This window comes from Haplochromis burtoni, unplaced genomic scaffold (genome assembly GCF_018398535.1).
Source record: "Haplochromis burtoni strain Fernald_Lab_line unplaced genomic scaffold, NCSU_Asbu1 Contig_63, whole genome shotgun sequence".
NCBI classification, from domain to species: domain Eukaryota; kingdom Metazoa; phylum Chordata; class Actinopteri; order Cichliformes; family Cichlidae; genus Haplochromis; species Haplochromis burtoni.
Window position 1 is genome coordinate 857,852 of NW_024582424.1, and position 26,305 is coordinate 884,156.

The 26,305-nt window shown below is 40.5% G+C and overlaps 1 protein-coding gene across 3 annotated transcripts in view; it reads right to left on the bottom strand.

The window, feature by feature from the left end:
- Positions 1 to 26,305, bottom strand: part of LOC102292338 (ultraviolet-B receptor UVR8) — a 300,520-nt gene that overhangs the window by 243,911 nt on the left and 30,304 nt on the right. For all 3 annotated transcript variants that reach the window (XM_005922836.3, XM_005922835.2, XM_005922834.2), the window contains exons 3-4: positions 3,397 to 3,439; positions 1,705 to 1,939 (exon numbers count right to left, since the gene is read on the bottom strand). In XM_005922836.3, coding sequence (XP_005922898.1) covers positions 1,705 to 1,939; positions 3,397 to 3,439 — 278 coding nt within the window. The remainder of the gene's footprint in view (positions 1 to 1,704; positions 1,940 to 3,396; positions 3,440 to 26,305) is intronic.

The following is a 26,305-nucleotide window of genomic DNA, read 5'->3' on the forward strand; positions in this document are numbered from 1 at the left end:
AATATAAGGTTAACTTTCTTTTCTGTTCAAAGACGTATCGCTCCCCACGGTGTTACATTAAAATAATGTCAATCAAACCATTAAATAGGCGATCTGTCTAACCTTGTCTGGTGCAGGTGAAACGCCATAGCGGGCCTGAACAAAGGGCTCGCAGGTGTGAGCGGAATCCCAATACCTTATCACTGGGCCAATAAAGAACAGAATATAGTGTTTCTTAGATCTCTGCGCTTTGCTACCACTCCATTTCAGACAAAAAGGGGAAACTGAGCCTTAGGGGTGAAGCAGGCAGTTCCAGCCTATAGATTCTTTACAACAATAGCCAGTATCATATAGTCAGGAGACTGGAGGACAGCTGAAGATGGAGCAGCCTGTCTGGTCCTTCAGAAGGAGAGTGTATACAGAAAGGCAAAGGGATGAAAGAAGTGGGAGCTGGGTGGTAACGGACAGGGCCAGGTTTGGGTCTCCACCTGAGGCAATCAGAGGCCACAAGTAAGCCTAGAGAGATGAACATATAAGTCTGGGATAGTCATACCACTGGGGCCCATGTTTTTTCTTTAGTAGCAAGATTTTAGAAGTGGGAGAAGTCATGCAGATCCAATTGGCCTTTGTCATTGAGAACAGGTAAGAGCTTAAGCCCATGAACCTTGACACACTGCTTGGTGGCTGGCTACCTTTTGCCCTCATGTATGAGGCCTGTCTCATATGAACTGAAAGGCCTCTCTATTGGATGTTTGTCTTAAACAACTGACTGTAAAAGCCAGCCTTTCAGTAATGACAAAACAGGCAACAATATTTGGGCCAAGTAATAGAGTAGAATGAAGTACAAACATATTAATCTATTTTTAAATCCACTCATTACGAAAATGAGCCTAAAGAGCTTCACATAGTGTATAATGCACTAATGTTGCTGCAAAATACTGGGAGAATCTGTTGGAAATATAATATATCCAGCACACATGCACACAGCAGCACATACCCATATATCAAGTGCTGAGTGGCAATCATTCACCTAGACACTGCCACATTGTGGTAAATGGGCTTATTTTGCATGAGAAGGAAGAGGGAGCGATGGGCTGCAGCGAGCAAAAGAGGGACTGAGGGACTGAATCAAATGATATGAGTAGGCAAAATTAAGCTCCAATGCAAGTGGAACACTTCACAAGAGAGCCAATTTCAATTCCACAGCACTTAATTTAGGATTTGTGTGGTTCAGCAGCATGCTACTGTATAGTAAGCCACGTAAGGACAAAGCTTGAGAGGCAACTAACAAGAAGCTATCCAGGCTCTTGAGGTATCCATCACGTAGACCTGCCCCTACTCCCAACAGTGAATTAAAAACTAATATTATAGCTAAGAGACTGTGTGGATGTTTAAAGGGGTCATTAAAAAATCATATTAATTTTGCATCTGCAGTGTGTAAATTTTGGCTCTCTCTTCCATCAGTGAGAGCAATTACACAAACACTGTGAACCTCTTTCTGGATTGAAACTCTTCCTCTCAATACTTCTTAGATTTTTGCCCAATAGGCTTCACAACATTCCTAGCTGTGTTAGCCTAAATCTTCTGTCCCAGCTCTTCATTTTTCTATATTGCGTTTATGTAAATATGACCCAAACAACTTTAAGATAATCAGAAGCCACTGGGAGTAGTGATGGATTGGGTAACGATTTGTGCATAACTGTAAAGAAACCATAATCTTCATACCTGGTTCTCTTTGAAGTCAGCCCTCTGGAAGTCATAGCCTAGCTGAGCATAAAAGTTGTTCCCAAAACTGTAGACCTGCCCAGTTTCGGTCCATATGAAGGAGTGTCGGCTTCCACAGGCTATGCCAACTACATTGGCAAAATTCCCATCTAGGTGACTTCCTCTGACGTTTAGTTCCTGTGGCAATTTGACTTCGACTGGCTGTTTTTTTACTGCCCTCTCTCCATTACCCAGCCTAGGAAAAAAAAAAGAAAATAAGACAGAAAATACCTTTAGGCTTTTTCTTCTTCTGCAATCATTCAATATTCTTTATATTCTGCTATTTACACTTTAAAAGTTTATTTTCTTTAACACTGTTTCTATTTTATTGCAACATAACAAAAGACACCACCAGAAATCGCTTTTACTTGCACTACTACAATGATACTATAATTTTACCTTTGAGCTATTTTTCTTCTAACCAAACAAGAGTCGCCTAATAAGCATGTTTCAGTGAGGTCAGTTTTACATTCCGGGGAAATCGCTGAACCCAACTTAATTTGAAGCTGTACAAATGACTTTACACAGGCCAGAGCCGAGACTCGTTTCTGCTTCTGCATGCCTAGTGCGAGTGAACAAAGAACATCCAAGCCCCTGTTTCAAGATGAGCTGGTCAAACGCAGCCCCAGCACCCCTGTGACCTATGAGCTCCCAGCAGCTTCAAACGGAGCTCTGCTGTTTGCTTCTTGATAAAATGCTCCTCTTTGTATTTGTTTCCCTGAGCCAGCGTCATAACCTGCAATGCCCCGGCCATATCTGCTAGTTTGCGGCATGTCTGGGAAAAATAACAAACAGTCTTCTCCATTATTTCCACAAACGGGGAACGAAAGGTCCTCGCCCGTCATCCCCACGAGAGCCTGTATTGATTACAACAATGCTTCAACTCAAGACAAGACCACTCTGGGGTCACAGCTATTTCCATCAGAAAGTTTGCCAGTTTAAATTTACACAGCTCCCTCGTACTCTTCTCCTCTCTCGCCTCCAGTGAGACACACAGGAGAGCTGAGGAATTTTCAGATATCAGAGTGCCAGTTGTGTAACACAGATGCTCACCCTTTGCTCTGCAAGTGGGTGTTGCAGAACTCCAACTATAGGCTCCTCCAACTATAAGCGCCCCACTAGAGAGCCCCGACCTGCTTAGACAGGTCAAAGCATCATCAGTAGAGAGAGAACCGCAGACAGAGAAATGGAGATTGAGAGAAGGAGACTAAGGGACAATGGGAAATGATGAGAGAGTGAGAAGTGATGCCTTTGTTCCTTTTATGTATTTCTCTGAGGTCTGCCATGCAGCTGTTTGAGTACTTGAGGGCCACTGAATCACTGTAGTCCCCATGCCCTTAAATGTCATTAGAGCCAGACTGGCTCCTGGCTGGAGAAGTTTTAACAAGGAAGCTCATCAAAAGATAAACAACTTCTGTTTGTTTATAACTATGTCTGAGTTTGTTTGTCTGTCAGCTAGCCTCTTTCGTCCGATTAATATACAGCCATGCAGTACACCGGCAGAAAACAATAAGACGTTTGAATGGCCAGTGGGCAGAACAAACTGATAGCTTCACAGACAGATGAGTAGTTCCCCAAAGTATCACTACTCATCCTCATCCTTCACACACCATCAAAGCAAGACAGATAACGTTACTTCTGACATTTACTTACTGTCCACTGGTGCCATTTCCCCATGCAAAGATCTTGTTATCCACTGTAGTGAAAAGGAAGAAGAGGACAATGTTATTATATGACATGTCGGCCGAAACGCGTCAACGGTCGTTTCAAATTCTTTGAGACAATCTTTGGACTCGCATGTGGCTACTGCTGTTGAAATAATGACAAGTGGTAATGCTTAAAAGCTGCAGATGTTTCACAGTAATGGCTCAGGTTGTGTGTTTTCCCTTTTGTCCTCAAGTGTAGAGTGAGCAGTGCCATGTCAGCGGGTGGACCCTTTCCCGCTGCGTGAAGTTTGATTAATACAGCCTCGACAGAGAGTTCAGAGACTGGGGCCGCCTCTCACACACCCTGCTGTAAAATAATGAGCCTTCAGCGGGAAGGAATAATATACATGGGAGACACTTCCTTAGAATAAGTCCAAGCTGAATATATTCAAATGAAATGAGGAGAGAAGGCAATCCTAACTGATTAGACTTGTCTCAAAGAGAGGGCGAAGCCCATATATTTCTCCTTCTATGTACATGTATTTAACTGTCACCTCTGCACTAAGAGTCCAACATGGCACTCACCCATTTGCATATAGTTACTATAAATACCTGGACCTTACCTGTTCCTGCAGTGATTCGAGTCACGCTAGAATACAGACAAGTCTTATTGGTCTTATGGGAACTCAAACACCACAGGGGTAACAGCCAATAGCAACAGACTTTACTCATCAAGCCAGCGGAGCCCTCATACATTATAGAGTAGGCTTTATGATTTACCTAAGCTTGTCAAAAGAGAAAAATTATCAGGCAAATGTGGGGTAATAAATTGCAATCCGTGCTGCATATGTTTGACACGTGACCCTTGGCATTTTAAGGATCGGGTTGTATGAAAGAGTCACAGGCAAATGTGGGGAAAAAAGAAAATAACATGAAAAGTGAAATATCACTTGGGAAACTTTGAGGAAAATGTTCAAAACATTTGAGGGATTGCTCCTTTTGCCAGAATACAACACCTATTGTGCACCTACGTTGCACTGATACATAGATATTGTCCCTAATTAACCAGTTTCTAATCAAACAACTGTAGAGCACACACTTTTCTTTACTTTGACTGATGTTAAAATACTACATCTTCAGACTATGAGTAGATTTTCTGCAGAATACAGTACACATACACGAATCAAAGTTTTCTACTAGTCAGTCTCATTAAATCATTGGTGAAGATCTGTTGATTCAACCTCTGGAGGTGACAGCCAGTGTTTTGGCCAGCAGATTTCTGGATAAAGGATAACTGACTACCTATTCCATGAGCCTCTCACTGTTTAGAATTTAGATACATTTTAAAAAGAGTTGTGTTCCTCAGTTTCACTCCACTCCAAACTGTACACCCACACCCAAAACCAACCCAAAGTATTAACCCACAAAGCTTCCAGTTTCTAGATTCTGATTTTGAATATTCAGATATGTGTTTAGAGAAATTAGCTGCAAATATGATTATGTACATCATCATTTATGCAGTCATCTACGTGTTCATGTGCTACTCGAGCATACAATGCAGAACTGCTCCACTACTTTGGCTGGTTTGCTACAAACTAAGATCAAGCAATCAACAAATAGACTGTAACTTTATATTCAAGTTGGGCAGCAGAAATAAACTGCACTTTTAATATGCAGACATTTTATAACCTTTCAAGTGCATTAGGTAATAATTCATGTGAAATTACCTCCTCTAGCTAGATTCAGGACATACTGCTCAATGGACCAACCACAATATTTATGAAGTGCTGCTCAATACTGGTCTATGTACATTTTCAGTGTTCACATTAATAATATAAACAAAATTAATTAAATGAAATTAATTAAACCACCATGTTTTAACAATACATAAAATTAAAAGAAGAGATTGTTGTTGCCTCAAATAGCATCTTTTTTTTAGACTCTCATTCTATGTTTTTTATAAAACAAAACTGTAGCAATTATGAGTCTAGTAAACATGAAGCATGATGGTTTTTTTTATGTTTTCTGCATATGTTCCATAATAATATAATGTTTTATCATTTACATTAAATACACAAATACTGTAATTTAACCATTCGCTCATACATTATGGTGGAAAGCCACTCGCCTTAGAAATGTCACTATTATGAAGACATTTTTAATATGTATATTAATATTTACATTTACATACATTATATATGTTTTTGTCTTTTAAGTGTCTAATTTTAAAATTCAATTATGCGTTTGTGTAAACGGGTTACATTTAACATGGCAGTATAGAAAAATATGTGTGTATGAATTAAAACGTGCCTTTTCGGCAGGCTATTATTGACATGCACCACAGTTCAGGTTGTGTGTAGCGAATGTTCTCCCTAAGACGCTTTAAGATGTTGCAGTGTAACTCAGCTTTGACAGCCTGGAGGACAAACTCACAGTGCACAATCCTATGAATGTCAAAGAAAATGATGCTCTTGCTCGTGCTTCTGACAAGTTCTCATGGCAGAGACTGCAGACTCTTCCAGTCAAGACTGCTCTTTAGTTTCTGAGAGCAAGCTCATCATCAGCAATGATCCTCGACACGCAGGTTAGTTCAGTGTGTGTGCAACAATAACAGTTTTTGAACTTTCTGACTGCAAGATGTGTAAGTTTGTTGCCACAACTTTACATGCTCATGGAAGCAACGGATTACTCTCTTGCAGAGCATACTCATGTAGCTAGAAGCACAGTATCAGCTGATTTCATCTCATGAATCATCACATACATGCAATAATGTTATGCATTTCAGACTGATTTTGGGAACAGATTTTAATTGGCTGATTCAGGTTTCTGCGACAAAAGCTGGACTGCACCTATCCTGGCTGTGTCCTGTCTCTGGCCCAGGATAGGTTCCAGCCTGTGCAGCCCTGAATTGGATAAGTGGCAGAAGACGGTGAATGGATATTTCACTTTTTTGAACACCAGTGTAAAATATTAGTTTTGAGAGAATTTTAGGATTATGGCAGTTTTAACACTGTGATGTTACAAAACGTATCATAAAATGTTAAAACACCTAAAACTAACTATTTGTTTGTCTCACCTCACCTTTTTTCTCCACAAATGATATTAGTTTTTACATTAATCCTAGCCACAAAGGATATTGTATATGGTTATACAGATATATGTATATATGAGTTCGAAATCTCCTCGGCTTTCTGCCACAGATGTGCTTGTTCGGTTAACTTGTAATTTATCCTAAATATATCATTTTGACTGGTTGCCTGTGTTAGACCTGTGGCCCGGTCTGTCATTTCCCATCTTATATATGATATACTATCATGTATTGTACTGCTGGATCTATTGCTTACAAGTTTCAAAAATAATACAGAAACTTTAAGCAAAATTTATCAACTATATTTCACTTGAGTGTCTGTGGGTTTACAGAAGAGCTTTAACTTTTTACGTATTTAAAAAAATATATATAAAACAGTCGAGCTTTACTTTTAGCTGGGATAAGAATTCTTAGTGGAATAATGAAATAAAGATGAGAGTGAAAATGCAATGGGAATAAAGACTGCGCCTATTTTATTTTGCAGTTTTGTGTTTTATTGTATCCTTTTCTTCTCGTACTTTTTGTTTTTCTGTTTTTGTTTCTTTTGCTACTCCAACTCTTGAGAATTGTAACGTGGGAGTATGATAAATAGCAGTGGTTAGAGTATGTTGAACCGAAGCACAAAAAAATATTGGCAGCTGTAGGTCTGCTGTGTTGTTCGGCACACAGGCGCATTATTAAAGATATCTGTTATCACCAGGTTTGGGTCAAACAGTAAACAACACTAAAAAGTATCTACATCTAAAATGTATTTTAGTTTGAGAAAACAGAAAAACTTTAGATTATAAAAGTTGATTATTTGGTTAGTTTAACAGTTTCAGTCTGATCCTTTCATATGCAGAGTGCTTCTTCCAACCCGTTTCAAAGGCTAAAAAATGTCTTTGCAAAGTAGTATTTAAATCCAGGTCTTCATAATTAATACACGTGCTCAGGAAAATGCATCTCTTTACTGTTTTATGTCCCTCACCTTGTATCTTTAAGCCCTCTGTTCTCCTCTGAGTGGCAGATGTTTTCACCCCCACCCTAACCCACCCAGCCACCCACACATACATTCTCTCTGTCTGTGGCTGGCATGGGGGCACGGAGGCCGACAGCGGTGCATCAGGCTGACAAACAGAACTGATGGGTTGGGCTGAGAGCGGGCAATCTGGCAGGTTGAGTATTCACCCTCCTTTGCCCCCCACTAGCCCCTTGCTAGCCCCTGCTGCTCTGCACCATACGCAGGCACCGGCATCCCAGCGGCTGGTGGCCCATTGCTTTGCTCCCCCATAAAAATAGCCCATCCCATTATTCTTCTGCCTCCCTGGGGGCCACAAGGTCTCCAGCATCATTACCAGGACTAAGGATCTGACTCTGCCGCCACCACTTGGTACTCCCCCTCCTCTCCCCTCACTCCTCTTCTCTAATTATAGGTCAAGCACTCTTTTTGTAAATTATAAAACCTTTGTTCTTATCAGGAAAACTGAACAAGAAGGAAAGATACGACAGAAGGGCAGGGAGCAAGGAAGACGTGAAAAAGTATGTGTAAAAAGTGGAGGGAAGATGATGTAAAAATAAGAAAGGAGGGGGAAATTTTTCAATTATAAAGCCAAGCTAATTTGGTATGACCAGCGACTGTCATGCATGGTGACGGAGCTCCATTATGCAGTCATTTGAGCTCTTTCAAATTAGTTATGTTAATGTCCTGCGTGTGAATGTAACACTTGGATGGGACAAGATTTCAGCAATTAATTTCTACAGTCAGTGGAGAGACAAGCAAATTTATTTTCCCCCTCTCAGGGAATTGGTGGCGGAGGGAGTGAGGAGGGGAGAGAGCATTCTGGAGCAGGGAACAAGCTAAACACAAGACCTAAATAAAGCCTGAACAATGGGAGCCAATGCCTCCTCATTCATTCAATTGACAATGTTTTGCAGCTTAAACCTGTTTTATTAATTATGTTTGACATTTCCTTAATTAGTTTCATTTACACCAAATCAATCCCTGCTGCTGTACAGCGTCATTTATCATTTTAAAAAATTTGCATAGCCAGTGCTGACTTTTTCTACTTAATTATACATTAAAAGTGTCAGCCGCGCTTGCTGCCTGGCATTATCTGAGGCAGAAAGGTTTGTGGCTGGACGGGGGTGGCATTAATCATCAGGGCGGGCGCGGGCAAGGGGTGCTCCCGGTCGCCAGCGGGAGAGCCGAGCGGGCTTCTCATTTTCTAAGCTTGATGCTTTCGGGGCTATGGTGACCTTAATGACCTACGGGGAGAAGGAGACAAATCAACGACCTCCAGCCCCAAAAACAACTACATCTTGTTTACAAATCATGTGGAAAGGAAAGGCAGGAGCAGAAGCAGGGAAAGAAAAGCCAGGAAGATATGTAGGCAAATCAACAATACAAGTTGAGCTGCCATACTGTATATATGCAAGCACTAAAGAAATGGGTATTGTTTGGATAACAGTTTTTTAGGCTTTTATTTAACTTAATGATTAAAGGTAGCTCATTTGCATTTACATGTAATGGTTTTTTTGGATAAAAAAAAGAAAGATCATCAGCTTCATGTGTCAGAAAGCTAGCTAATGTTCTTCATTCTAATTAAATAATGCCAGCATTAGTAGCTGAAATCTAAATGTATACCACTGTATCTCAAAAAGCAACTTAACCGGCTGAGTCAACTGGCTGAGTATGGCTATTACTTTCCCTTCAGCAAGTTTGTGAACACAGAGCAAACTGACAGCTCAAATACCTGGCAAGCTCACTCCTGAGTAAATCTTCTGAGTGTTGAGGTGAACATGGCTTTACAAATCACCCATTCAGGAACCGAGGCAGAAATTGGCAGGTAGGCAGAGCCGTGGTGTCAGGAGTGAAAATTACTCTGAAATGCGGAGCACAGTGAGAGACTGAGTGAGTGAGTCTCTGAATGGTGAAAGCTATGGGTGTCACTGTGTACTATGTTCACATGGGAAATCAAACAAGTGTATTTTGGAGGCGAGTCAACACTTTTGTCCTTTGGAAAATGAAAATATTTCATGTCAATTTAAACTTAGACCGGCCTCAGGTACTGCACATAAAAAAAGTGCATGGCATATCAGGCTCATGTTCATGCGCAGGTGAAACGGTTACTCTTACTGGTAAAAAGCCAGTCTTTACATCAATTGTCATATTAAATGTATCTTTAGGAGATTAAAATGCACAATGATAAGTATTAGACATAAGGCGAGGATACACCAGAGTCAAAGATGAAGAAAACCAACCAAACAGCTGATTTCTCAAAAAGGCCCCTGAATAAGATGTATTAAGAAGTCTGTAGCCATGGCTTTGCTTAAAAAAAATATTTAAAGGGAAACACAAAAGAGAGGCAGACAACAAAGAACCTGATGAAGTGGCAAATACCTTGGCATGCTCCAACAGGAGCAGCACAGAGGCTACATGTGCACAGCTCGCTGCCCCCTCTGGCCCCAGCTAAAGTACTAACTATCCTCCCTGGCTCATTGTATTAAGATAATCAAGGTATCTTTGATTGCAATGGGCCAGATCAATGTTTGAAAAGAAAAAAAGAAAAAAAAGGGGGGGGGGGGGTCTTGCTAATAGACAGGGAAATGCTTAAGAACGAATTGCTAAAATGTGGAGAATGGGGAGTATTAAACATCATTATTGTAGAAAGTTCCTAATCCGCATATTAATGGTGCACATTGACTGGAAAACTTTGTATTATTGCAAAGTACTTGAAATAAGCCACTAACTCCTTTCACTTATGAAAATATTATAATTTATATAAGTGATCACTTTAAAACTAGAACTTTCCTTTCTCTTCAGCCCCCCCACCCGAACATCACCATCAATTCCCCGACGAGAAGCACCCCTTTAAATGCAAAACATTTCTACTATCAAGGATTATGCTTCCTTTCAGGATATATGAAAACCCCTTTGAGAAAATATGATGATGAATTCATGGGCCTAAAACTCCGGGGTAGTTTTTACATTCGCAAAAAAACGGAAGGAGGGGAGGAGAAAAATCACCTATTTGGATGGCATACATTACCATTACTCTTGTATTGTATCTCCACTTTTCATAATGACGGGGATAAGTGTCCTGCACCGAATGCGTATCCGCTGACAATAGAGGCAGACATTACTTGGTTAAAAGCTTGGGGTCCTGTGGGTAAAGAGGCCCAGAGAATAAAGAGTATCCGTCATGGCTAACGAGCTATAAGGATAGCACATTGCCTTTATAAATCACTAGATCTTGCTGTTTATTTAAATTCATTGGTGCCTCATTATAACTGAGCTATGCACCTTTAGGTCTGAGTTGATTAGGAGTGCCATAGCTCAAAATGGCTTTTAATTCAGTGAAACGTAGCTCTGACCTTGGTGCCGTAACCCTGACTAAAACACGCAGCGACTCCCACATTAATAATGATGCTACCTTTACTGGGCCGCAGAGCTCTGCCGCTGCTACTTAAAATATGTATTATTAGTTACCAGCGACGGCACATTTATCACACCAAATTACCCTTCGGTGTAAAACTGCTTAATTCTGGGTCCCTGTACCCCTCTGCACTATTACCTGCTCTTTAGAAAGGCCTGGAATTAAATGTAGGGATGAAATGTCAGGGTAATGGGGAAGAGGATGCGGGTCGATGGGATGCACACTTGATCATTCCCTAGTGGCCTTCTCCACATCCAGACAATATACTGAATGTGTCCTCCTCGTAAAAGAAGCTTCATTGCATCTTGCTTTGCAGGCCTTTGAAGACGTAAAATGCTGTTACACTATAATATGCTTTACACTGATCATTAAAATTACATGCAAAATATTATCTACTTCATGTGGGCTTGAAGGACAACTATATATTCTAGGCATCAAGATCAAATGAAATATTTGGCTCATAAACAGAAACTTTGGATGAGCAAAGAAAACAAAAGCAACCCCAAACTTTTTAGTCACCGGAGCATTTTAACAGATCAACACATGACTTCAGCATACAATACATACACCAGCATTTCTGTGCACAACACAACAGTACCTACTCACATTCTGCCAGCCTATTGAGGAAACAGAGTGGAAACTGGCCATTGTTCATCCCCTGTGTGCCCACCAGAGACTGATTACTTGGACCAATCAGCTAAATGATTAGATCTATTAGGTACCTTAGAGTGGCCATCAACATCAGCTTGCCAAGCTTCAAGACCTGTGGGACTTAGCCCATCAGAGTCAACTCATTAGGTGTCTGGACTCTACCCAAAACTACAGCAGAAAGACACAGACAGAGGGCCAGGAAGACAGTAGGGAGAGACAGAGTGAGAGAGAGAGAAAACAAAACTTCAATAAATGAATTAGATGCCTCCCAAACAATAAAGCACCTTTGGGATCACTTGTGTTTATGTGGTTCAACATCTCAAGAACATGTAAAAACAATACAAAGTGATCTAACAGATAACATAAGTGGGAGTATTTTGAGTGTTAGCCACATATTCCATTGTTATAAGACCAATGGGAATGGACTGGTATACAGAATTTCTTTTCTCTAAGTATAACATCAAACAATCCAGTAATAATTTAGATTACCAGGGACAAGGCGATGACGGTTTTACAGAGAAACACAGACAGTGCTGGCATAAACACATTTCTCATATCAAACACAGCCGTACAGTACATAAATATATGCACAATACATTAATGGTTTCTGCTCATCTGAGCAAGTGGCAAGGCTGGAGCAGTGGGGGGAAAAGAGACGTTACACACATTCCATCAGATGTCGAATCAATTAGTCACGACCATCTTCCAAAGTCAGAAATAACCACTCGTCCTCCTGTCTCCAGGGAGCCAGGGATAGGCCTGGGCAACAGACGAGAGATGGGAAAGGATCCAGAGACCCAAAGGGGGGTAAAAGGAGGAAAATGAGAGAAAAGAAAAAAGGGGATAAATAATGCTGTCTGTTTTACACCGCACCGTCTCGCGTCTCTATTTTTTCACTAGTTTTCCGTATATACAGTAGGTTCTCAGCGGAAGTGTCTTTGCATATCAGAGGGCACTCGTTTTGCACACTGTAAATACTCTGGTCATTAACATTTGATGACATTATCTTCCTAATCGCACAATAGAAGGTCTCCTTCATAATGTATACAGTACATCGCAGCTGTAACACTGACTCGAACCCTTTTTTGAAGACTCTCATTGGGCAGCTGTTTGTGTCTTTTCACTTACAACAAAGCCTTTAATCTGTTAATCTGAAGCATAAAGCAAGCACAAAGATCATGTGACCGCTTTGCTAAAAGGTAAAGGGACATGATTATTTTGCATAAAGAGAAGCACAATGGAGATCCTTTCCCTGGAGGCTAAAAATAATTTAATCTGGCATGTAGATGCACAAATAGCAGTCTTACATGTGAATTGTACCCATTATTACTGGTTTTCAGAAGTTGGTAGCCGATTAATCTGTTTCTCCTCATCTGAGCTGGTGTAGAGAGGAGAAGCTATTGTATCTGCTAAGATTTCCCTTTTGCTTTGTAATCTCCCTGAACCTCCAGATTAGAGCAGTTTATCTAAAGACTGAATAACATGATCTAAAATACTTTTATCAAACGTGTTACCCTCCACACCTTGTGTTCTAAAGCGAAATACCACCGTATTAGCCTAAATATTTGAAGAACAAAGTTCTTCTGCATAAAACAAGTGCTCTAAAAACAGTTTATACTCTATATGGTTCCTGTGGTAAAGTATGAGAGGGAGCGGTTCTTCGCTGAACACAACACTAACCAAGCCGCTGGGTGTAAGTGTTGTTGTTTGCCCACGGACTTGACCCCCTAGAATAAGCAAGGAAAAAAGTCAGAGTGAACTAGCAAGTGCAAGACAGAGACAGAGAGGGTACTTTGTGGGACCCAAAACCACTGCAGAGAAGGCCACAGACACCCCGCATTCCCTTCTGATTTCGTTATTTGTTCATATCGCAACGAATGGTTCTTGTTGTTAGGGGGTTGGCAGTGGAGTGTAGTCAAGGGGCGAGAGAAAACTGTGGTCCCCGCTCTGAATCCGCCACATTAGATGGCGTGTGTTTGTGCCCTAGGGATCGCAGCGCCTCAGCCTGTGTTTGGGGTACTTTGTCAGATGACTCAGTGTGTGTGATTTATGAGCTCTGGAAAGGTTGCATTTCCAGCACGCATGGACGTCCGCATGGTAAATGGAGAAATTCTGAATTTATTAACATACAATGAATGATGATTAATGTTTTGGTATAGATCATGCTCTCTTTTTAGATGTCTCAGTATGGGGGTGATATATGCAGCAATAAAATGATATGTATGTACTCAAAAGCACATTGCGTGAGCATCGAGTCCATGACTCTTAGACACATTTACTGTGTATATGTGTGATGCGAGTACTGGAAGGTTCCCTAGTGTTATCGGAACTCCGTGGACATTTATCTATGCACTGAACGACAGTACGACTTGTGCAAGTTCTACCCTCCGCACAAAGTGAACTGTTCCCTTCTAAGGGAAATGCACCTTGCATAGTCAATGAGGAAATGTATAAATTAAAAACACGAAAAACTGTGAGCAAAAGAATGCAATTTAGACCGATATCAGTATACATTTGGAGATCCATTCATCAAAATCCCCACCATTATTAGCTTTTGTATTCTACAACACATCTTGTGTCTCCCTCATCAGCTTTTTCAATATCTTCTCAAATACATTACTGCCAGTGTCGAGCGGGTATGTTCACCCTAGGCCAATTACTGCGTTGAACCATAAAGGTAAGCATTGCTGAAGAAAGTTCTCTCATATATTTGCCTTTGTGTCTCAGCCACCCACCGACGCAGGTGGGAAATACAGGTAATGTTGGACATCTTTATAATCACAAAGACAACAGAGGAATCAATATGCAGAAGCATGTTTCTGACAGGTTCTTGGAATACATCTATATGGGAGATTGTGAGTCTCCCAACACGTTTGCATCTCTAAACGGTGAATCAGGGTTGACCTCTACTTATGCAATGAGTCAACCATTTCAGCCTTGGAAAGAGGCTGCATATTGCTCCATGCTTGCACGTGTGTGTGTGTGTGTGTGTGTGTGGGAGGGGAGGGGAGGGGGGGAATCAGATAAGTTAGATGGAGTGATCATTTCATTGGGCGGCCTAAAACACTGAAGTGTGTGTATGCATATCTTGATATGCACTTTGAAGTGACTGTATATGAGGTGCGGTATGTGTGCACGCTCTGTGTTTACTGCAAAAGTCTGAGCCCAAGTAGCGATATAACATAAATGTGTATAAGTATGTGCACGCGCTTGTGGGTTAACTTTATATGAATGTGGTTGCTGTCAGAAGAAGCTGACTGGTGATGAGGGATGGAGAGAATCAGAAACACATTGGGCTGGGAATGGGGTGTGAGCCGCAGGGTCGCCCTGGCACAAAACACAACTGCCTCTCACATCATTACCCTCATTCCCCTAATGCGCACAACACTTAGAGCTACAAACAGGCTTGAGTCCAGAACACACATATAGGCACACAAACCTACAGAGCCACGCACTCACACAGGATAAACTATACATATGCCTGCACTCATCCTCCAGCAACACATAATGTCCTTTTAAGTGTTCGAGTACAGTAACCAAAGCTGTGTCTTAACATTACTGAGAACTGAAGAAAAAAACCCTCAACACATTATACACATTATATAACAAATGCCGCAATTCTGATGGCAAAATATGTAACAGGCTGTTGCAGGTCAGAGTGCTGCATAGTGGCTCTCCAGGACCTGCTCTTTACAAAGTGAGCCAAGGAGGCACTTTTCCACATCCTTAGATCTTTGCCCATTCTGAAAACACATTCATTGCATTTGAGACCAAAAAAGAAATGATAGCCATTTCAAACACAATTGAGCTCCACTGGGAAAAGTATACCTATTCAACTACAGGACCTCCATAAAATCACAGTAGTTTCACAGTGTAACGGATGCTTTCCTCCCTTCTTGCTGCATGAGAGGTTTTAAGAATGGACCGGGGGAGCGCTTGAGCAGAGAAAGAAAAGATAAAGGAAGAGAAGAGCAGAAGATATGATGCAGAAGAGTGGAAGAGAGAGGTAAGCCAAGCATAAAATAACTTCAATCTAACATCCTCTCGGAAGGGGCGGCAGGAGGCAAATAGCAATCCCACCAATGCCGTGTACTCAAGGGGGTTCCCCCCACCTCTCACTGACCCATAGAGAAGAGGATCATGGGAGAGAAGGGATGAGACAAACCCACTTCAATTAAGCCACAGCGACGTCTCGTCAGCACGGCAGATGAGGTGTCAGAGAGTTCAGCCGTGGATAGATCACAAGGAAAAAAACAGTTCCTGGCTCAGCACAGTCACAGTGTTGAACCTTTCTTTCTGTTCTCCTATTTTTCTCCTTCGACTCCTTTATACCTTTCTTCCAGTTTATTATACTAAGATTTTTTTGATATCTTGCAAGATTAGAGGATGGGCATACTTCTTATGAAATCTGTTAATCTAAAGCATAAAGCAAGCATATACAGATCATGTGACCACTTTGCTAAAAGGTAAATGGACATGATTATTTTGCATAAAGGGAAACACAATGGAGATCCTTTCCTTCCAGGCTAAAAATAATTTAATCTTTCGTGTAGATGCACAAAAAGCAGTCTTACACGTGAATTGCACCCATTATTATTGGATTTCAGAAGTTGGTAGCCGATTAATCTGTCTCTCCTCATCTGAGCTGGTGTAGAGAGAAGACGCTATTGTGTCTCCACAGATATTCTTTTTGCTTTGTAATCTCCCTGAACCTCCAGATTAGAGCAGTTTGCCTAAAGACTGAATAACACAATCTAAAAAGAGTAATGACAATGAATTATCCTAAATTATTTGAAGCATGGTTGGACAATTTCAGGCTTACAGATGAGAAAAATTAAAGTTCTGATCCATAAACAACTCAAAAAACCAACACTCTGATAACAGATGCTACCATTAACGCCTTTTTTGCTTTTTCCTTTGTTTTTGTTTTTTTTGTTTTTTTTTAAAGACCAACAAGACTTTATATTCTTACACACTAAAAGTAACACAGTAATTCACCTCTTTTTGCCTAATGGCTCCAAAGGTAAAACAGGTTAAATAAGGGAAGAATAGAGGTCCTTCACTGAACACGTCACTAACAGGTAAAGGTCAGAATCACAATTTGTGGCATGCTGCGTACTGCAGTACCATATACTGCAATATTGTGCAATTTATCACCTTGTTTCCAACTGCAAATAATTTCCCCATTGGTAAACTTGTATGATTAACCTGATAAGATAAATTCCTCAGTCTGTTTCGCTCACTTTATTCATTTTTATTGTTGTCAAGAAGATCAACATTATCATTAAACCCCGTCATAAACTTCGCATGCACCTCACAAACTAACAAACTGTTTTGTATTACAAAACTTAACTAAATGCAAACATGTGTGGACTGCTATACTAATACAGGTATTTTGAATGCAAGGCAACAGCAGCAACCAGTTCACAGCGAGATGTTAGACTTACACATAAATCCACAGTGTGCGACATGAAAGTTAGTGTAACTCTTTGTGCTGTGCTTATACTTTCCTCAACTTGATGTCTCACGTCTCTGCATCATGGGTACAGCCATACTCAGGCTGTGTCCATGTGCTCCCTCTGAATTGGTGTTACCATTGTTGGCTGGTTTTTCGGTTGAGCTGAATTAATGTTAACTTTGGTCTCCACAGTTAAACTTACCTCAGGATAGTGGTTTGTGAATTGATAGTTCTCTCAGTGTATTTACTTTCATACGACAGTCCTTGATAACGCCAATGCGTTATGTCCAACTTTTTTCCATTCCAGGAGTCACCTCCAAACTTACACCAAGTTGTGGATGCTAACATGAAAGAAACCAAAACTACTCATCCTAGTGTTGCTAAGGTCAAATAAACTCTGCAAACCTATTTGACATGGTGTGCATTTGCAACATTATGCAGGGTGCAAAGTGTTGCACATTTAAAACATGATTTCATCAATAAGGATATAATTAATGGTTTCATACTGCACCTAAAATATTTTTTGACCCACATTTAACTTTGTCAATTTAAAGTGTGCTAGGTTTCAAATGGGTTTCAAGGGTTTTGTCTTTTAGTCTCGTCTACTTGTCTTATTTTATTCCTCTTTTATAAACAACTAGCAAATTAGTCACCAGGAGCATCCCTACCCTATTGGCAGCACTGAAAAGAGGGAGGGAAACAAGTCCAAGACAGTAGCAGTGCAGGGAAGGCCATAGACATCTTACATTCAGTTATTTCCTCACATTGCAGCAAAAGGGTTGAGGTTTATGAGTTGACAGTGGAATAACAAACATGTATCAATCTACTTAGATTCAAGGACAGACAAACTTCTTATCAAATATGCACATTAGCAGTGAGGCGCCTCAGCACACCTGAAAATGGCATTTAAAGGTCATAATGACGTGTCGCCAGTGGTGTATCAAGATAGCATGGACAAGTGGAAGGAGCCAAATCAAAGTAATATTCGGAAGAAAAAGGCAGACTGATAAAAATGTGATTTTTCAAGGTGTAGCTAGAAATAAAAGGAGACATAGGCTCTAGGGGTAGGGGTGGGTGTAAGATGAGGGGCAATCTGAGCGACCATGAGATATTTGTGAGGGCAGTGCTGTGCCAAAGGTTTTAAGAAGATATCGCTCTCTCTGTGATTAGGCTGACATTAGCATAATATCGTCTTTGTCACCTCATTGGCCAATTGTTATGAAAAGCGCCAATCTTTCCACTTTTCCCGTAAAGGCATCAAGCAGGCATCCTAAGGTATAGGAAGCTTCTTTCTCCTCTCTTCACCCAGCACTCCCCCCTTCTTCTATGAAGCTCCGCTTGGGAGATACAAGCTGGATTTGGCTCACATCCTTGCCTCTTCCCCAACACTCTGCGTGGCTGCCTTGTGTCAGAGCGCCAACTCTCCCAACCCAGCTGCACTGATTAGCAGAGGCAGATTATTAGCCAGGCATCCTCCTGGAAGCGGGGTGTCCAACACCATTTTCACTATTGCAAAGTACAAAAGGACAGAAATGCAGAAACAAACAATTAGCCCCGCAAGTATACCAGCAAAGTAGAGAGAGTTAGGTGAAGCTAATTTGTTTTCACTGCTTGTGGACACATCAGCGAAAAGTGATTCATCAGCATTGTGAAAAGAGCTCTCTCATCTTTCATGCCCTGTCTTTCTCTCTCCCCTCTCCTCTAACTCATCCTCCTCTGTCTAGCACCTGTCCCACTGCCAAGATTTCACCTCCCAAACCCTGGGATGTGAGCATCCCACTCCAAAACTTGTGCAATGCCTTATCTGTACCCCACACACTAACATCCAGCATCTGAGGCATCCTTCTCTCCCTGTGCCAGAAATATGCCGGCATCTCTCGCTCTCTTCCTCTCTCTCTCTCACCCAATTCTCCATCATGTTCTTTTCTCCTTCTCTCTTCCTCTCTCTCTAGAGCTTTGCATTTGAAATTGAACAGACACACAGCCAATTTATCATAGGCTGACACGTGTCATGTCCAAGGCCTAACCACAGGGACTTACAGTAGGCATTGCATTTATCCCCTTTGTTGTCAGCAAGGACCAAGACAATACCAGGAGCTATTAAAAAGGGGTAGAGAAGGAGAGAGGGAAAATAGGTGGGGATTGAAAGAGGTGAAAATAAACCAATAAAAATCAACCAAGATTGCATACCACTCTGAAAGGTTAAAGACCCCTGCAAGGTTGAAGGCAGCACATTTTCCTAACCAACAATCAAATATGTGGTGATGCAAGCCGTCTGCTCATAACCCCGATACAAAGCCCAGACAGGCATGTGATGGATTGGGTGGAGAGTTAGCACAATATGGGATCAGACCTTTGTGCAGGGGTGCATAGTGTAGTTTAAATTTTAATATTAGTCTGCGATACTCTGCAACTAATAGACCCAGAAAAATGTAATGACAACAAAGAAAGTTCTAGCTGAAAACAAAATGGCTGAATGAAAAAAACACCTTGGGGAAAACGTTTAAGAATATTCTCAAACACACAAAGAAGCCTAGAAAGTTAACTCCCACTTGCTAGCCCGCCATTTAGATGCTTTCAGAAACTGCAATAAGGAGCAGGAGAGATACTTAAAGGTAATCATTCCTGAGACATGAAAGGGGACAAAACTGTTAATGTGCATCATATAAAACCCTTTCTGTTTAATCACCTTATCGCTATATTATCGCTCCTCTCTTTGAACAGGTTCTTTAAAAATAACACACGTCCTTATCGTTATACTGTACGGGAGAGGCAAGAAAGATGACCCTGCCTGATAATACTGTCACTACAAAGAATGTATACATTCTCCTTATGCAGACTAGGTGAAAAAGATAAAGAGAATGAGGATAAAGGCTAATGAGATGAGGAAGCAGAGTGTGTATACGAATGTGCGTGCACCTGCAAGTTATGGACCACAAGGTTATTAATTGGCATCTCGCACACCCATAGACTTACATTCATTCCACTTTAATACTTTGGTATTTGACATGAATGTTGAATAGTCTGTCTACAAGGAATTTATATTCAATCTAATAACTGACAGAAAGACTTCAAAATGGTCAAAGAAACGTGAAATATAAAGTGCCATCTCCTTTCGCTCAAAGACAAGCATCGACTTTACAACACCATACATCGTTAAGCCTTGCCAGTCTACTAGACCAGTAGACTTCAGAACTGCTGAGAATGTTCATTACCCAGAGGTAAGTGACCTTTTAGAAACTAGCTTTGGAAGCCATTTTGGTTCTTCCAGTAATTAACAAGTGGTTATGCATGCGAGACAATTAATGGAAGGTCAAGTGTTTCCCCGCTACCCTTTTCTAGACGCCATTGGGCCACTGATGCTGAATTGGATGTTCAGAGCCCAGTCAGCTCCTGAGCTTCACACATGGGAATAAGTCACCTCTGTGGTCTATAGTGCAAAGTAGATAGCCTTTGGTTGCTGTGAAGACTTGGAGAAAAAGGAGCATAATGTAGTTCAGTGGCCAAATATCTGATATGAATCTTATGGAAGAAGATAGGTCGAGACATTGAGGAGAGACCTGGAGTCTCCATGTTTAATTATGAATGCTTTTACTATGCACACACCAAGGCTTCCCCATTTAGATACAGGTTAAATCATAACTTCAATAAAGAGTAACTACAAATAGCTAGGTCCAAGTGGCTTTAAAGAGCGCAATATGCTTGACTACTTAGACATCCTGAGCTACGCCCGTGCACTGCTGAATTTTTCTATTCTATTCTCACAGTCTTGTATATTTACCTTATTTTTTATTTTCATGGCATAAAGTCTGATGTTGACTGCTATTAAATTTCCCTTGAGGGCACACTCCTTCACTCACATGCTCCTATCAAATGAGCCAACAAAGCATATCAGGGTGTCGTGTCTGTGAAACACTGCATCACCTTTGTTCACTCTTCATCAACCCTCCGCCCCCATGCTATTACCTCAGGACTATTCCCTATTCCCTGCTTAACCCTTGTCTACAGGACTGGTGTCACACAGAGCACCACTCTACTGCTCTCCACATTCTACAGTCCCTCACCTCACCTGACATCTAACACTCGCTTGTCGCCTCTGACGTGCACACGTGCATACAAACGCGCTCTAAAGCACAGCCGCAAACACTAACCACACAAAAACACAAATGTAGCACTGCAGACGTGCACACTGCAAATTAGCAACACGATGACAAATGCACACATGGATGATCAGCCTGTGGAGGGTTTGATATGTTCAGATCTTTGCCCTTCATGATACCAGCAGCGCTTGTCATTCCTACTGAACTCTGCCCCCTATACGGCTTTTCAAATACACACACACAGACATGCACGCACGCACACACACACACACACACACACATGCATTTTCACTGGCACAGTGGTGAGTGAGTTAATACTAGAGGTGGCAGGAGAGAGTGGCATTGAGAAAGTCTGTGCCAGTTGCCTGCTGACAGCACCTTTGGGATTAGTAAAGTTTGATTTGATGGCTTTCCTTGTTAATTAGGGTTTGGAGGTGACTCCTGGAATGGAAATGGGCAAAATGTTCAAAAAAAAATGTGCCAATTCCCACATCCCCTCCATCTCCACCTTCCAAAACATGTGACCCATATACGAGTGTACCTAATGAAGAAAGTAGAACAATCAAGTCATTTGAAGTTATAGGCCACTCTGTATTTCTGTGGTTCTGCCAACGTAGGCAGGGCAGTTGAGTCAAACTAATAGCGCAAAATAGGCTAAAACTTCAATGTGAACAAAGTCAACAACAAATAAGAGAACAAAGAGGAGAATGTTTGGTCTTTAATTAACAGTGCATATGCATTTGTACAAGCATATTAAATTACATATCGTATAACACTGTCCCCTGCTGGTTTGGAGAATCGCTGCATGTGTGTGTGTGTGTGTGTGTGTGTGGGGGGGGGGAGCTTAACAGTCATTACACAGTTCTGGTTTATTGTCTTTAATGTGATGCTGTGTGAAGTGGAGGGCTAGATCAAAAAGGGGAACTATGTATGACAACATGAAACAAGAAAGAGCCTCGAAGAAAGACACAAGACAGAAAAAAACAAAGAAACACTTCCCGCCTCCCTCCACTGTCCTAACCTTTCAGCACACAATATATGATCTTAGATAGGAGAAGGGTTCAGGGGTACCCTGTATCTCTTACCCTATCTCAATCCTCTGTTGCAAAGCATTTTACTGCAGTATAAGGCTCTTAAGCACACACAGCGAACAGTAGCACAGCTATTTCTGATTTACTGTGCGCGTACTATCTTCTGTTTTATTTTACAGCTGGTTGGCATGCCACTGCAGAAGGGTACTGCAAAAAGCCCAAGGTCAGACCACATAGCCACTGAGATGAGACACACAGTTATAATAACACATACACATGTTTTCTCTTTTTACTACTCAGCCAACATTAGTGCTCATTTTACTCTGCCGCCCTCAAACTCAACGTTGCCATCATCTGTCCTCTCTCCTTTCTAGCCCAACTTTGTTTCTTTGTCTCTTTATGATTTGTGCTTTTGCTGCAAATTCTGTATTTCTCTTATGTGAGAGGTGAGGGAAGGAGAAAGAGTACAAGGGGAGAATCTAGGAGATGGCATACATGAGGTGAGTGAGAGGGAGGAGGGGTTGCTGGGGGTGGGGGAACACTAACAGTGTGCTGACAGCATGTAGAGCAGTCACCAGATATCTTTAATCAGTGAAATGTATTTCCCTCCTGCTCTGCCGGGGTTTTGCTCAGCGGTCAGACCTGCTGGGGCGACACAAATGAATCTTGGCGGAGGTGAGGACAAAGGCGGCCGTAAGGTTATGGCATGTAGATGATTGGAACTCTGCCGGTTTCTAAGGGAGCTGCCATGTCCCACAGAGCGGGTGTCACAACCAGATGATAGGGACAGGGTCTGCACTCCCTAGCTAACAATGGCATGGGTAAGTGTAAACACACACACAAGTCTAACTATATTTAAACAACATCTCTGATAACTTTTAATTGCCTATAGAAAACGGTGGGGGGGAGTAAATGTGCAAAAGTTGTAAGTGTAAAAAAATTCATTAAATTACAAAATCTTAATTTAAAAAAAGCTTGTGCGCTCTCTTTTTTTTTTTTCCTTTCTTTTTCTATTTTCAAGAATCCGTCATAACAATGAATACAAAAACAATGCTCCCAGAGTGTTATACTCTCATTCTTTTTTGACCTGGCCTTAACTCAAAATAAGATCACAACAGGGAATTCCATTTATGTCTGCAGTTCCTGAAAATTAAGGCAGTATTTCAATTCCTTAGCGTAAACAAACGCTTCGTTTTTTTCCCTTATAAACTCTTGACTTTTATTCAGCAAAAGGTCCACCTCTTTTGACCTCATCTCAGTGGGTTTCACTGTTTACTTATATAACCCTGTCCTTTGACAATCTGAAATATGCAATATATAGCGTCACTTTGGCCACATAAACCCTGGTCATGATAATTAACACCTGAGAATACCAGGAATGCCATGGCTCATTTAAACATTCCCCTGTCAACTTATTTTTTTTCGTGATAATTTGGTCTATTATTCAAAGTGTTCTGTTGAGGGGATGGTGAGGCTTTCTGCCATCAGCAGCTGAAGACAGTTAACCTCTCAAAACCCACTGGGTGTAAGCCGTTACGGGTGTGGCTTATGATTCCCCATGACCTAAGAGCCTGAAGGAGCCAGGCTCATACAGATGGCTTGTCTGTAGTGTGCTCTCCTCACAAGTCTACCTCCATTTACTGTTAATGAAGAAAGCTACATGAAAAGCAAATATGCAGAAAGGCCTAGAAAGGTGTTGTAGAGGCTTGATTTACAAGGTTATGCTATTGAAGAAAAGAAAAAGGAGGGAAAAGGGCAGCACCTAATCATAGGTCAGGGGGAAAAAAGGCCAATATACCAGGTGTGGAATCGTGGGGTGCAAACAGTGGCTGAAGAGAGAAGGTCGCGTGAATGGGGATGAGGATAAGGTATGTGTGTGAGAGTGAAACAGAGAGAGGGAGCGAGAGATTTGGTATGTGTGTGATTGTGTGCTGAGGCAAGAATGTTCTTAATGGGATACAGGTGACAACATGCTGACCAGAGCCACTGAGCAATGATCACTCAGGGATCTGGGGGCATGCATGCGTGCGTGCATGTGTGTGTGTGTGTGTGTGTGTGTGTGTGTGTGTGTGTGTGTGTGTGTGTGTTTGCCAGGGGGGAAAAAAAGAAAAGGAAATCTTTAAATCAAGCTTAAAGATTGTCGGTAGTCTCCCCAAAGAGTAGAATTTCCTTATTGTTATGAGTCTGGCATCAATAAAAACCTGAGGTTGTCAAAAAACAAAAAAATTGAGCCACAATGACAAGGTTATTCCGACATTTCTAATATTCTTTTAAAGTCTTACAAAAAATAATTTGATTTTTATGCATCATGCAGTACAATTAGGAACAAGTCAGATCAGTTTCAAGTTCATTCTGCAGCATCATAATGACCAAACATTTCCTTACATAGTGAATCTATTTTAAAAAATCCTTCAGTAAGAAAAGGAATCATGCTAAATATGCTCAAAGTCCTCAAAGACCCATGAGATAGTCTAAATCCAAGCTAAAGGTGATCACGTCCAACACTGAGTTCAGATTTTTCTGCTTCTGAATGAAGTTTATGTGTTAATATATATGTTAATATACAATGTCCTTATTACATTTACTGTTTAAAATATTTGCATTTCAGTATATAAAATTTACAAATTTACAAATTAATTTCATCAGTTTGTTTCATATTTGAGAAAAGACCTTTTGATTTTCTTTAAATTCTATAATAATAACAACAATAATAAAAAAAGATTAATACAGATTTATATTGTTATTATCATGCCAGTGATTTATTAAGCTTAAAATAAACACTATTCAGTTATTAATGTAATTCAGAAATAAATAAAAATAAAGAGTAACTAATTCTAAGCCATGTATCTGTGTTTTAAGAATATAAGAACTTAAGATTAACAAGAAAAATGTAAAATTACAGTTTATTTTATGTAAAAAATAAATGATTAGGCAAAATCAATAGCTTCTGGTTTGACTGAATTGTAGCATAGAGAAGGTAATAAGTGAAAACTGGCATTAAACTTAAAATAGTAAAACAGGTCAGTTTTGAACTTTAAAAATCCGTATGGTTTATTTTTAAAAAGCTTTAATATTTAGAACAATTAACTGCTTATTAAAGACAACAAATTGAATGAATGTCTGCTCAGTATAAACTTTTGAACTGTTTTCATATGTAAAATAAAAACAAATCTGAATCCTGCTGTAGGAGATCAAACTAAGGAAGGCAAAATTAAAGAAATTTGGAATTAACAAATAGCATTAATCTTAAGGACATTTTTTCCCCAGTGTTTTTGTTTGCTACAAATTGGTTTAACAATTGCTGTTGTGACTTATAAATCAACACTTGAAATGAAAGAAATCAATTTCAAAGGTAAAAGTGTCTGGTTAATTGTTCACTTTGATTTCTGTTGAGAAGATGAGAATAAGACATATATTAACCACTGATAACAGGTGACTGTTTTCATCAGTGTTTCTTTGTGTCTTCTTTGACCCCAGCTTCTCCACCAGCTATTTCTCCTGAAAAGAAAATCATTCAGTTACTGTAGTGCCCAAGTAAATTTATGTAGTAGGCTAGAATGCTTTTGAATTATTCTAAAAGGCTTGTCAAAATTAATTAAAATATTTGTAAGGTGACTTCGTAATTCCTCTTACTTGTGAACACGTATTATGGTGCCAAAAGCACATCATTTATTAGAACATAATTTCCTTTCTAGTAGCGTCTCCACTACTGATATACAGCATTGTGTGGAACACTGGTGCCCCCTAGTGTTAATTATATGACCTTTTGATTAGAACAACACTGATTGTAAAATGTAAATCAATACCAGCTGGTGGGAAATACACCCTACTCCACCTTTTTTTATTTTATTCATATAGTGAATGCAGATCAGGAAATTTGATTTACATATATGTTATTTTCTTTAAACGTTTTTTGAAGTTTTAATATGCACATATTTAATTACTTATCCATGTAGAATGGCAATCAAAGATATCATAAATCCTAAATTTACATGTCTGATGCCATAGCTATGTGAGTGTTTGTTTGGTTTGCGTGTGTGTGTGTGTGTGTGTGTGTGTGTGTGTGTGTGTGTGTATTGGTGTTGTGTGTATGTGTGTGTGTGTGTGTGTGTGTGTGTGTGTGTGTGTGTGTGTGCGAGTGTGTGTGTGTGTGTGTGTGTGTGTGTGTGTGTA